Source organism: Crotalus tigris, unplaced genomic scaffold, assembly GCF_016545835.1.
Source record: "Crotalus tigris isolate CLP2741 ecotype Arizona unplaced genomic scaffold, ASM1654583v1 scf7180000017568.12009008, whole genome shotgun sequence".
In the NCBI taxonomy this organism is placed as follows: Eukaryota; Metazoa; Chordata; class Lepidosauria; order Squamata; family Viperidae; genus Crotalus; species Crotalus tigris.
In genome coordinates this window covers 9,713,229-9,727,500 of record NW_024096478.1, presented here as the reverse complement: position 1 = coordinate 9,727,500, position 14,272 = coordinate 9,713,229, and the positions used below count along the sequence as shown (strand labels likewise).

The following is a 14,272-nucleotide window of genomic DNA, read 5'->3' as shown; positions in this document are numbered from 1 at the left end:
CCCAAAATCTCAAACCCCTCTGCAACTCAGACTAACCTGAGCACAACCAAACAGAACACTCCCCAGCCAATCAGAGCACAGCCAAGCCCCTAACCATTCAGAACACACCTCCACCCAATCAGAACACAGCCAAGCTCCCACCCAATCAGTTCATACCTCCACTGGCAGTTAAAAGGAAGAAACAGCCAAGACCACACACTGCTGCTCGAGGCACGAAGCTGAAAGCACCAGCCTGAAGATGACGAATGGGACTTCGTCGAAACGTCGCCAAGACACTTCCAATTTTACGTGGGAGAAAACCCGAACAACCAAAGACCTACATACAAATACCCGCGAAAACCTCAGAAAACATATATATATATATACACACACACACACACACATATATACATACATACACATACATACATATATATACACATATACATATGCATATACATACATATATATATATATATATATATATATATATATATATATATATATATGAAGAATATATAACTATTCTTAATATACAATCTTTATGTTAATGATATGCTTTGTTTTGTTTTGTTGGTTTTTACTTCCTTTTTTCTTTTCCTTTTTTGTTGGCCATTTGAAAATCACAGTGTCTGATGGGCAACCACGTAAAAGGCAATCAGTCAATTAATCAATCCAAGCTAATTTCTATTGAATGCACGGAACAATTGATCCAGAGTTAAGAAAGAAAAGGGCACTCTGGAAACAGAGATAGTTTCTTGAGTACTGATACACTCGAGAATGAGACAGAGTTTCATTTGTGCCAATAAGTGATATTCAAGATTGCCAGAAATTCAACCCAGGAAATAATTACAACAGTTTTAATAATCCATTCAACTGATTTGGGGAAATTGATGTTATGTAAAACTTTCCTCTTCATTTCCAATCGTTTCCCTGACACTACATCTGTACATTCACAATAGGCAGTGTTCCTTCGCTTCTCTCTCCTTCACATCTAAAAGAACAAACAGACTTTATACATACAGCGTCTTGAGTCCTGTGAGACCTCTGAACATTCGTCCGTGCACAGATTCCAGCTGATTCCCTGTCAACATCAGTTCCTGCACTCCTGCTGCCCCATCAAAAGTGCCTTCACGGATCTCTTTGATCTTGTTATTACTTAAATTTCTGTAAGAGGAAACAGATTCACAGGCAGCATTATTTGACATATGTTTTGTGTAAGATAAATGCAAGCATGTTTGCACTGGCAACAAACGGGTGAACAATAGCTGAAACAAAACTAAAAGAATGGAACCAATTTAATTTCCAGGGTTATGCTGAAACCTGAATTGCAATATTTCACTTTTCTTCCAACAGGAAAGAGGCATCCGTGATCTAGTTCTTCTTTCTCAGGGAAGTTTTTTTTTTCTTTGAGAATTTCTTTCCAATTTCTCCTGGTGGTGTTTTTGAGCCTCTTTTATTGATGGAAGTGGCAAGAGATGCTACTGAATTACTGCTAGTGTTAGTTGCACAACTTTCCATCATTCTGCAGCCCCCATGTCTGCCAACACTTCTTAATCTGAAAAGCCCCATGGGGTGAAGTTTCCTTATAAGGTCTTCTGTGTGATTTAATTGAAAGGTAGAAACACAGCAAGGTTATACTTTGTTGAAGAAAAGATTGTATGAGGAACAAGATGAGCATTTGAATTGTTTAGACATAATATTACTAAATAAATTCAAAAGTACACACTCGCTCATTAAGTTGGAAAAGAATTGGTAGACCAGAAAAAAACAAAACCCACTGCTGCTAAAACAGAAATGTTTTTTTTTTTTGGTATGGCAGTGGTATTTTATATTTCACAATTATTATTCATATTGAATTCATGTCACACTTCTGAATATTTCATTTTTTTTTAAATAATCACGTTACTGCCCATTCTTCCAATGATTTCTAGCATATCAGTTTCAGAACAAATGTGGCATCACTGTGCCAGCAGAGCATCCAACCTGTTCTCATTTAAATTTCTTTGGGACATCTGCTTTTATTTTAAAATGCTACATACTTGAACAGGGGAAACCAGAAATTTAATTGCAGATAGGAAACCCATAAAATCCATTAACATTTTTAACCCCAGTTTTATCTGCTATTCTGTAAATTATACTTAGGATCCTTTTATTATATTTGTTTCATTTTCGCATTCCCAGTAAATTCTGTTCCATTTAATAGGCTCCTAGTCATTCCATGTTCAAAGAAATTAGCCTGCATTACTTCATTTATGAAGTAAGTCTACTAAAGAGGACATTATGTTCTCATGATTAAAGGAGAGATTTACCTTGTTTAAAGACAAACTGGCTACATCACATACTAGTGCTACTAGTTATTAACAATTAATTTACATTATTGTTTATATTTAAATCCAATCGCGATTTTAATTTTTTTGTTATATTGTAGACAATGCAGAAGACTCAAAGGGCTAGAAATTTGATGAAATTAAATAAATAAATTTTATAGCAACATTTTAAGGCATTATTTTTATTGTTTTACAGTTAAAGCAATGCACTAGAACATATGCAATGATGTAAAACCATGTTTTCAAAGAGCATGGTTCTAGTCTATAGAAATAACCAACACCTGGTTTTGTGTTATTTTCACAAAGTCCAGTTTCAGAAAGAAAACTTTACTAAGAAAGCTTATTGCAAATATATGAGACAAGACAATGTGATGTTTAAAGTATGAGACTATAAGCTGAAGAAAGAACCATTTGCCAGCAGGATAGCTCTGGTTCATATGCCTTATAAAATCTGTTCATTGTAACAATCATCACTGGGCAAAACTAATTTGGAAGACTGAGGTTAGGCTTGCATGAGGAACTGGTAGTCTATTTTCTGTTTTCTGAACAGTTGAGGCAGCCTGGTTATACAGCTTGTGACCCATCACCTTTCTTGCTGTCTGGTGGAATAAAGCAGCGGAAACAATGATGCACAAAACCAACCATTATAATGTGAGCTCTTTTAAAGTGACTTCATGCATTTCACTGGTAACTATAATCTATAAGGTTTGCCTTTATGTTTAATGTCAGCAACAGCTCAGGAAGAATTTAAATTTTTTAGAAAAATCATTTGGTGCTGAACTATTATTCAATGAAAAATGGACTTAAGCATGTCTTTCTGAATCCTAAGAACATAAGAGTTGCTTTTATAATTATCCTTCCTTTTTATCTAATAATAAATGTCCCCAAAGGTTGTTTGTCTTAGTCTTTTGAAGACATGGGCAGGTTCTCTGAATCAATTTCAAAGAAAGAGATGTTTGCAAATATATTGTTTGAATTGTGACATTTACCTTAAAGGAAGATGATTCTGAATTTAAAACAAGCAGCCATTACATACAAAGCAAAAAGGTAAACTGTTTCACGTGGAGTCAGTAAATACAATATAGTACAAGGCCTCCCTGTGAATCATAGAGTAGCTATGTGACACAGGAAACAAATACAATAGAGATGAATGATAGAGCTACATATAAGGTAAACATAACACCCATAAGCCTTTTCATGTTAACCAAACAATATTATGAAATTTTGGATGAAAACCAGTAACAACACTTCCTATAGGCTGAGTCTTTTGGGTAGTTGTGAATGTCTGCTACTACGGGTGAAGACTGGCCCTCTTTGTACTAAGAGTTTCTCTGACCTTGCTGAGGTTGCTGGGCTCTTCTCACCACTTACTGGGACATTCTGCGTTTGACTGTTGTCAGGTATAATGCCTCCCTCAGGACTGTTATTAGTATTGGTCTGTGGCATCAATACTGTGCAATCCTTATTGCCAGTGGGTAAGTGTGGCCCAGTAATACCAGGTGAGTCAGGCTGCGAGTCAGGCTGCTCAGCCACACACAGATCCACACGATTGTGACAATAGAAGTTTCCATCAACGTCCACTAGATAGGAGCCTGGTGCCACCTGTTGTAAACAGATACCCATTTTCCAGTGACATGTTTGATCTCCAGGCAGCAGTTTCATAGGGACTTGTTCCCCAATATTTAGTTCTGGCAAATCTCTGGCTGATTTGTCATATCTTGCCTTGAATACTAGTCTCTTAAGCTGTAACTTTTCTGGGACACCTTGTATCACAAGCAACCTATTTGCCACTGGTAAGAAAGTCTTTAGTCTCCCTGACATCAGTCTCTGTGCCGGACTACTGTCCATGCCCTCGGTTGGAGTATTTCTCCAATGTTTTTGCTTGAGTCATTTTGAATTGTAACAGGCTTTGTGACATCATAGTATTTCAACACTGGGGCAATCGTGACCAAGTGTTTTATCTCCTTTACTGCCTGGTCATGATTGGTAAGCCAGTGCCAAACTGAATCTTTGTCCAGACAGGTGTGGCAGGAATTTTGCTAAGTATGTGACAAAACTGATAAATCTCTGCACCAATCTGGCATTGGCGCGTGGTGGCATATCCACAATAGCTCTAATCTTATCCAGGTCAGCTTTTAAGTCTTGTGAGGACAGGATATATCCATGAAAATGGATTTCTTGCACCTTGAACTATAATTTCTTTGCACTGAGTCTCAATATCACCTGCCTAAAATGGCCTAGTAGTGCTATTAGCTTCTCATCATGGTCATGCTCAGCTTTTTTATTTGTATCACCACAGCCAACTATGAGAATGTCATCAGCTATTGGCTCAGTTCCATTGAGCCCATTCAAAAGTTCATGCTGCTTTCGTTGATACACCTCTGGTGCTACAGAGACTCCAAATGGTAGTTTAAGCCATTTCTTCCTGCCCCAAGGAGTCTGGAATGTGGTCATGTAGCTATTCTTTTCATCCATTTGCACTGTAAAAAGGCATCTCTAGCATCAACAAGAGTGAAAACTTGTGCAAAACGTCATCAAAAGTTGGCATTAGGAAGTGTGATCTTTTCAGGACCATATTCAGAAACTTGGGATCAATGCAGATTCTGATCGTCTCAGACTTCCTAATAACAACCATGTTACTTATCCAATTGGTAGGCTCAGATACTGAAGTAATATGTCCTGCAGCTTCTTACTTGTCCAGTTGAGCTTTGACTTTTGGTTTAATGGCTATTGGCACACTGCATGGGGCACATTTACTGGTTAAATGGCAGGATCAAATTCAAAGTAAATCTCTCCTGGAACAGATACTATGGGGCCTTCAAACGCCTCATTGTAGACTTGGAGGATTTGCAGTTTTTTTCAGTGGCATTACCAAGGATTTTGAGGGGTGAATCTCAACACTGTGTAACTCAGCCGGAATTGTGAACTGCATCAAACCCAGATGCTCACATGTTGTTCCAGACAATAGCGGTTTCTGATCATTTCCACAATATCACATTCAAGTTTGTGAATATCCCCACATATGTTGCATTCTGTTTGAAAAAGTTGCAATGATCCCATAAGTCTCCCTGAATATAATTTCATTTTGGTGCTACTAGGCTAAAAGGGTATCTGAGGTGCCAGTTTCATTTTGTCCTTTAAACTCATGACATCACATGTTGCACCTGAGTCCAGTTGACAGGGTTGGATTATATTGTCTAATCTGAGATTTATGAACCATTTTTTGCCCTTAGAGTTTATAGCACCAATGCATTCTTTTATGTAAATCACATTGGTGGTAAACAAGTGTTTATCTTCAGGATCTGACAATTGTGTGCAGTTTTTTCTTGCTTCCATTTTACTAGAGAGATACACTCGTGCAAAATGATTTGGTCTCCCACATGCTCTGCAGGTTTTCCAATATGCAGGACACTGCTTTCTCTCGTACATGCACACTGCCACAGTACTTGCATGATACTGGGTTGCTCCCAGGTGAATTGTGTAGATGAATTTTGTGCTGACGCTTGTGCTGATGGTTCTTTATGCTTAGCTGTTGTTTGGAGGCTGCATTGACACTGTCAATCTATTTATCCTGCTCCAATAAGTTATCCTGTCAGTAAGTTCTGTGATACTATGTATCTCAATTGCTGCTTGTAAACTTATGTTCCCTCAAAAGGTGGTGGTGTGTGCTTTCACTAGCGATACCCAGAACTATTTTATCATGAATAAGTTCATCTCTTAGAGAGCCATAATCACAGCTTGCACCTTTTTCTCTTTGCTGTGTGACAAAATTGTCTATTGCTTCACCTTCTTCTTGCTTACAGCTACCAAATATATATCTCTCATATATGACATTTTTAGAGGGTCTGAAAAAGACATCTAAGGCATCTAGGATGGCTTTAGTCTCTTTTGGTCCTTTATAGGGGTTAAATTATGCTTGTAAACATGGAGGCATTTGCTGCCTAAAAGCCTTCTCAGTGTGGCTACCGGCACTGCTGCCGGTTTGTCATGTAACCATGTGGGTAGGGAGTAATCCTCAAACTCTGCTCTGAAGTTGGCCCAGTTACTGCTGCAATCTCCACTTATCCTCATTGCCTCAGGCAGTGGAATGCTGTTAGCAGCTGCCATGATGCTGGTTTCCTGGTTTCAAATGCTTAGCTTCCAGAACAGGACTGTAAGCGCTAGACTGGCATGCATCAAATGTGTGAGGACAGTGCAGATTCAGATGCTTCTGACACCATGTTTCATGTGGAGTCAGTAAATACAATACAAGGTCTCACTGTGCAAAAGCCATCTTTCTTAGGGAGAGGGAATACAACAGGAACAGGAAATGCATCACAGGAACAGTAGAGATGAATCATAGAGTAGCAATGTGACACAGGAAACAAATACAATAGAGATGAATGATAGAGCTGCATATAAAGTAAAAAAAGTCTTCCTTTCAGATTAAATGAAACCTGGGAAATCCATTTACTGTTGAACTTCAAAATTACGTCAATATTCATGCATCTTTGCCCTTCTAGATACCAGGCCATTTTCTAAATAAGCTGCAACATTTATTTGTCTGTAAAAACAAACAAGAAAACAAACAAACAAACAATTCCCAATCCCGCTCCACATTATAACAATCTGGACTGAAAGCAGTCACTCATTAGTAAAATAATGCATTTTTGTAAAGTTTTCCTTGGAAACCTTCAATCTCTTGTCTGCCAATGCACTCTCCTTTAAATGTCACTCTGTGTACTCATCTGATCCTGAAAAGGACACTTGCAGTGTTTTACCAAGAACTTATGCAAACAGAAGAACGCTTATCTATTAGGGTCAATTTTCCTACCCAGTTCTCCTGATCCTGCAAGACACCTGCCTCCAACATATAGAAGTATTCTATTAGAGCATGGGTGTCAAACTCACCAAGTCATGTGACATGTTGTGATGTATCAAGACTCTTTTTGCATTGCCGGCAATGGGGTGAGTGTGGCTTCGGTATGATGAAACCAGCCCACGGGCTGGCAGTTTGACACCCTTGCATTAGAAGGAACTCTCTATAGCCAAGCCAATCTCAAGTTTTTCTTCTTACATTCTCAGACTGCAATACTCATGTAAAAATGTATAAATCAGTCATATAAATGTAATTGGCACCATACTGAACTGATACTAGATTTAGGTAAACTAAAATGTAAAAAACTAATAGCAGACTGAATCTAGCAGTACTGAACACAGAAATACACCAATGTATTTGGTGGCTGCAGTAGGCTGTTATGCTTATAATGGGAGCCTTCAGTTGAATGGCTTCAGTGTAATTAGCTTAAGGAGAAAACTTTCCTCCGAACAGTTTTATATCAATATATCAGTTTTATATCAATATATCAGTTTCAGTGTGGGTAATGTGATAATGTGCAAACCTTTAATTGGTCCTAATTGCAAATTTGTCAATATTTTTTCACCTGGAAGATTTTTGTCCCTATGTTCATGAAATATTTTTCATATGCAAGCAGTACCTTGGGAATTTAGTAGTCCTAAATATGTGTAATTCAAATTAATTATAGGCAAGTATCTAAGGGCTTTTCAGTATGCATGATGAGATGTAAATTTATCCTAAGGGACTTCTTAAAAGGAGACACAATTGACCCTGATATCAACTGTGTCAATGAATCCTTTGGTGCTGCTTAAACATGACTTATTGACCGAACAGACAAAGGCTCCAAATGAATGCTGCCTGCCAATATATACTTAACAGTAGCATATCAAACATATTTTAAGGTGTATTATTAGGGTTATATTCTCCTTTGTATTTAATTATAGAAATACTGGTAAATTCATATGTTGTCATAGTAAAAAATGAAAGATAACTCAAATAAGCAGGGGATCGTGGTCCGAGATGAAGAACTTCTTTTTGACAAAGAGAAGTGTGAATCAGCTATTACACATCAGTCATGCAAGAACAGAAAGGCATCCAAAAAGAGAAGCCACCTTCTGGTAGGTGATTCAATTATAAGGGATGTAAATTTAGGAAAGGACACAGAGGTTTTGAAAGAGGTCAGATGTCTTCCAGGTGCTACTGCCAGTAGGGACAAGAAGTGTATTTCTAAAATAATCAAGAATGCCAGGAAGGACTGTGATGTGGAGGCTATAGTATATCTTGGCACTAACGATCTGTCCCAAAAAGATTTACTTTCTGTGCAGAATGATTTCCAGAGCTTGGGGCAGGAACTTAGCAGAATAGGCTGTAGGCTTACTTTTTCAGAAGTTTTACCAGTATATAAGGACCAAAATGGAAAAGGCCAGCGTATAGCACAATTCAATATGTGGCTAAAGGAGTGGTGTAAAGGGGAAGGCTTTGGATATATTAGTCACGATGTCTGTAGCTGGTCCAATGAAAAAATGTACAAAAGAGATGGTTTGTATCTGTCAAAGAAAGGGACTGAGTTACTCGACTATAAATTCACAGATTTTCTGGAGGAATATTTAAACTAAACAGCGGGGACAGTGAGTTAATTGATACAGAACATCCCTGTCACTGGCAATCTAAAAACTATAGGGCTATCAGTGTATGTAACATAGATGTGTGTGTGGACAAGAATATCAACCTTGCTGTCAAGCAAAATCAAGCTTCTAATAGCAAGTGGTGGGATGAAACCCACAAATAGAACACACAGCTAGAGGGATTTAAATTATTTAAAAGAAACAGACCAAATAAAAGAGGAGGAGGAATTGCTCTATGTGTAAGAAATAACTACATCTATACAGAAATAGAGCACAACAATGATGAAAACTGTCTTGAATGCATTTGGGTCAATATAAAAGGGGGAAAAATTACATTGACATAGGTGCATATTACAGGCCACCCAACCAAACACAGGAAATAGATGAACTTTTTGCTAGTCAGCTAACTAGGGTATGTAGGAAGCACATCACAATAGTAATGGGGGACTTTAACTACCCTGACATCAACTGGAAGACAAACTCTGCACCAAGTGGAAGATGAAACAGATTCTTTGCAAACCTAGCAGATAACATTGTCTCTCAAAAAGTAGAGAAGGGAACTAGGGGATTAGCCATTTTGGATCTAATTCTCATTAACAGAGATGAAATGATAGAAGGTGTTGAAGCCACAGGAACATTGGGAGGAAGTGATCATGCAATATTGGAATTCAATATTATGGAAGCACAAGTAATAGAACACAGTCAAACTAGAGTCTTGGACTTTAAGAGAGCTAATTTCAATAAAGTTAGAGAGGGCTTGGGAAGAATTCCATGGATGAGAATCCTCAAGGGGAAAACAACTCAAGAAGCTTGGGAAATTTTGAAGTGAGATAATAAAAGCCCTGTCTAGCACAATACCAACAAAGAGGAAAAATAACAGCTCTCAAAAGAAACCAGCATGGCTGCATAAAGAACTCTCTGATCAATTGAAAGATAAAAAGGACAAGTATAGAAAGTGGAAAGAGGGGCACATAACTAAGTCAGAATATCAGCAAATAGCCCGAGCCTGCAAAGATGAAGTGAAGAAAGCTAAGGCTCAAAATTAACTAAGGCTTGCGACCAAAGTCAAAACTAACAAAAAAAGCTTCTTTCAACATGTAAAAAACAAGAAAAAAGTGAAGGAAATGATTGGTCCATTAGTGGGTGAAAGTGGCAAGAAGGTGACAAGCAACAGGGAGAAAGCAGAATTATTTAACTCGTTTTTTGCATCTGTCTTTACACAAAGGGAAAAAACAGATTAACCTACCAAAAATAGTGCCATAAAAAACAGAATAGAAATGCAAGTTAAGGTAGGCAAGAAAATGGTAAGTGAGCACCTGTCCAGCCTAGGCATGTTCAAATCACCAGGACCAGATGGATTACACCCCAGGGTTCTCAAGGAACTGGCAGATGTGATCTCAGAACCATTGAACTATATTTTTCAAAGATCCTGGAGCACTGGGGAACTACTGGAGGACTGGAAAAGAGCTGATGTAGTTCCTATCTTCAAAAAAGGGAAAACAATGGACCCAGGAAATTACAGACCTACCAGCCTGACCTCAATACCTGGGAAGATTTTGGAAAAGATAATCAAACAACGAATCAGCGAACACCTAGAGGCAAACAAAGTCATTACTAAAAGCCAACATGGGTTTGTCAAAAACAGATCATGCCAGACAAATCTTACTGCATGCTTTGACCAAGTGACAAAATTAGTGGATCAGAGGAATGCCGTGGATATAATTTACTTGGACTTCAGTAAGGCATTTGATAAAGTAGATCACAACCTACTACTTGATAAGATAGAAATATGAGGAGGAACAACAGAAGAAGGAGGTTAAGGAATTTTTACAAGAATTTGTTTCTGAGTCTGTGGGAGAAGCAAGACTTAAGAGTTCTTTGGCGCAATCTTCAATGGCAGATCTTCAAGCAGTTTTTTCGAGGTTATTGGTTAAGAGAGATGGGTAAAGAATGTACAGATTGCTTCAAGGTTATTGACAAATTATAGTCCATTGCGGATGGAACTGGTCATTGGAAAAGAGGAGAGAAGATTATGGAGAATGAAAACTTTAGATAAGAAGTGTATGTTTAGAAATTTAAGGAGCATTTAAAGGAATATTTTGTTTTAAATATGTATAAGGGAATTTCAATGGTATAATTAATGTTTATATGTGTATTTTGGACTGTGATGACAAAGAAAGAGGGATAAATTTTATACAATATATGTATGATATTAGGGAGATTGAATGAAAATTTTAGATAAGTAGTGCATGCTTAGAAACTTAAGGAGCATTTAAAGGAATATTTTGTTTTAAATATGTATAAGGGAATTTTAAGGGTACAAGCAATGTTTATATGTGCGTTTTTGACGGTGATAACAAAGAAAGATGGATAAACTTTATATAATATAAGTATGATATTAGAAAATATTGTTTAGTTTTTTGAATAATTTATACTTAAAGTTTATAATATTTTAATGGTGGATTAGATTCTAACTAATTCACTTTATAAGCAATACGATATTTTGTAATGTGATTAAGTTAGAGAGATGATTGGTTTATTAATTGTGAAAGAAACGGAAGTTTTGAATTATAGATATGGATAAATTTTATACAATATAAGTATGATACAAGAGAATACCATCTAGCTTTTGAATAATTTACATTTAATTTTCCTCTTTCTGTTCTTTATATATAATGGAGCTAAAGTATTTTACAATTTGTTTACTGATTGTAACTATATTTGTTTAAGGTTTATTTGGGTTTAAAAAAAATTTTTTTTCTTTTTTTTTCTTTTAAGTTCTAGTTAAGCCTGTATTCAGCTCTGGGAAGATTGGGGGAGGGTTTTGGGGTGGGTTGGGAGGGACTGGGGAAGGGGATTTTACTGTAAAAAAATTTAAAAATTTTCAATAAAAAAAAATAGGTGAAAAAAAAAGATAGAAAAATGAGGGTTAGACAGCATCACCACCAGATGGATCCATAACTGGCTGACCGGCCGTACTCAGCGTGTGGTCCTCAATGGAACCACATCTACATGGAGGGAAGTGTATAGTGGGGTGCCCCAGGGCTCTGTTCTGGGCCCAGTGCTCTTTACCTCTTCATCAACAATTTGGACAAGGAGATAGATGGGGAAATCATCAAATTTGCAGATGACACCAAGCTGGCAGGAATAGCCAACACTCCAGAAGACAGGCTTAAGATACAGGAGGATCAGAACAGACTTGAACACTGGGCCCTATCTAACAAAATGAAATTCAGTGATGAAAAAAATCTCTTTCTCTTTCCTCTCCCTCTCTCTTTCCTCTTTCTCTCTGTCTTCCCTCTCTCTTTCTCTCTTTCCCCTCCCTGTTTCTGTTTCCTCTCCCTCTCTCCTTTCCCTCTATCTCTTTCCTTTCTCTCTCTTCCTCTCTCCTTCCTTCCTTCCTTCCTTCCTTCCTTCCTTCCTTCCTTCCTTCCTTCCTTTCTATCTTTCTTTCTTTCCTCTCTCTCTCTCTCTCTCTCTCTCTCTCTCTCTCTCTCTTCTTTTCTCTCTTTCCTCTCCCCTCAAGATGTCTGGTTGTCCCTTTCAGTGACTCTGGACAGCTTACAGTTCAGAAAGAATTCGGGCAAACTGCGTTTCGAAGGTCAGGCTGGGGCTTGGTCGGGCCCTCTCGGGGCGCAATTAGAGGCAGCTCTGCAGAGGCCCGGGTGCCTGACACATGGAGGAAGCCAGTGGGGATCCCACAATTAGCGGGTCCACCAGAGGTGGCTGACATGGACATTCCTGCAGTGGTCAGGTGGGCCCTGAGCTCCCCACCAAGCTGGATGGGATTCCTGGCCAGCAGGCCATGGGGTGGGAGTGGCTCCCTTGCTGGGGCCGCTCGGCCTCCCCGGCTGCCGGCTGGCCTTTCCAGCACGAAATCCTGCAGGAGGGCGAGCCGGGCCAGGCTGGGCAGTGGGAAAGGAGGTGTGGGCATGGGAAAATGGGCGGAGATCGCAGGAAGGCCAAGCGTGGTGGGCAGGAGGCAGAAGAAGGCATCCAGGGCACTACGGACTGGCCTGGGGAGATGTGTGGCCAGCTCAGATGCCAGGGAGCAGCCCAGGAGCGATGCCCCCACTGGCCACCACCCCTCCCTCTTAAAAGCCCCCCAGTGCTGCGGAGGCCCTGGCCCACTGCTGCCTGGGTCCCATCCCAGAGGGAAGCTGGCTGCCCAGACAGCGGGGGCAGGTGGCAGAGGTTCGGTGGTTTTCCCTCCCCCCTAGCCTTGCACGCCAGCCAAACCGGCTGTGTGCCTGACCGCAAGCAGGCTCTCCAGGGCCAGCACATGCTGATGAAGGAATTAGGAGTAGTTCCAAGAAGGAATGTGTAGCAGGCATGTCTGAGCTGCAGTGGGTGAGCGGCCTGCTTCTGCCCCACCATCTGCCCGTCTTCCTCAGAAATCCCTGGGCCAGCCAGGCTTTGTTCTGCCACACCCGGCTTTGGCAGCCGCTTCCCTCCCGAGAAGCCCTTTCCTCACCTCTGGCCTCTCCTTGAAACAGAGCTTGGGGGTCGCAGGCGGTGAAGCTCAGTAAGGATGGGGGAGCATGGCTCCCCCCCCTTCCAGGTGGCCTCAGCTGAGGTCCGCGGGGGAAGCCTCCTGCAAGCCGGCTCAGTGCCAGCAGAATCACACCCAGCCGCGAGAACAGGGCATGCTCCGGGCGAGGGCACGCCCCATGCAGAGAGATCTGGCTGGTTCGACAGGCTCACTGGGTTCCTATGAGTTGCTCCGGAGGTGGCTTCCTTGCCGCGGTCTCCCCTGCCCCGGAGCCACCGCCCCCAGGAGAAGACGGGGAGGCCCTGAGTCGCCGGCCGAGCAACCCGACACGTGCCTGAGGTCAAGCTGGGGGAAGCGGGGGTGGTGATGGACGGGTTCCCGGGGATCATTCCTGGCTCTGGGCTGCTCCCCTTTAAAGAAGGACCTGACAGACCGCACGCTGCAGGGCAGTGCAAACTTGAGGGGGGCATGGGGAGAGGGACCCTTTCAGCGGGGAGAGAGGCTGAGTGAGTTTAGGATTCTTGTACTCAGTTCGAGTTTGGGGAGGGGCCAGTTTTTATGTCGTCCAGCCAGAGTCCGAGATTAGGGCTTGAGCAGCTTTATAAATCCAAACAGAGGTTTCATTTTGGGCAGGAAAACTCGAAGACAAGATTATAAAACATCTCCAGGTGACTTTCTTGGCAACCAAACCGGCTTGGCCGCCAGGGAGCAGCCCAGGGAGTGATGCTCCTGCCGACTGCCAGCCCAGCCGGGACTGCTGTTGGACCCGGCCCAGGGAGACACATGGCTGGCTCAGCTGCCCATGGGCGGCCCAGGGAGCGATGTTCCCACCAGCTGCCAGCCGCCACCCCCAATGAGACTGCCGCCCGGACCGGCTCGGGGAGGTGCGTGGCCAGCTTGGCTGCCCAGGGAGCGATGCTGGCACTGGCCACCGCCCCAGCCAGGACTGCCACCCAGGGGGCAGCAGGAGGAAGAAGGGGAGGAGGAGGGCGAGGAAGCCAATGCCGCC

The 14,272-nt window shown here is 41.2% G+C and overlaps 1 protein-coding gene across 1 annotated transcript in view; it reads right to left on the bottom strand.

Annotated features, from left to right (window-relative positions):
* SLIT3 (slit guidance ligand 3) overlaps positions 1–14,272 on the bottom strand; it is a 567,201-nt gene that overhangs the window by 136,531 nt on the left and 416,398 nt on the right. The window contains exon 17 of the mRNA XM_039353305.1: positions 1,003–1,146. Coding sequence (XP_039209239.1) covers positions 1,003–1,146 — 144 coding nt within the window. The remainder of the gene's footprint in view (positions 1–1,002; positions 1,147–14,272) is intronic.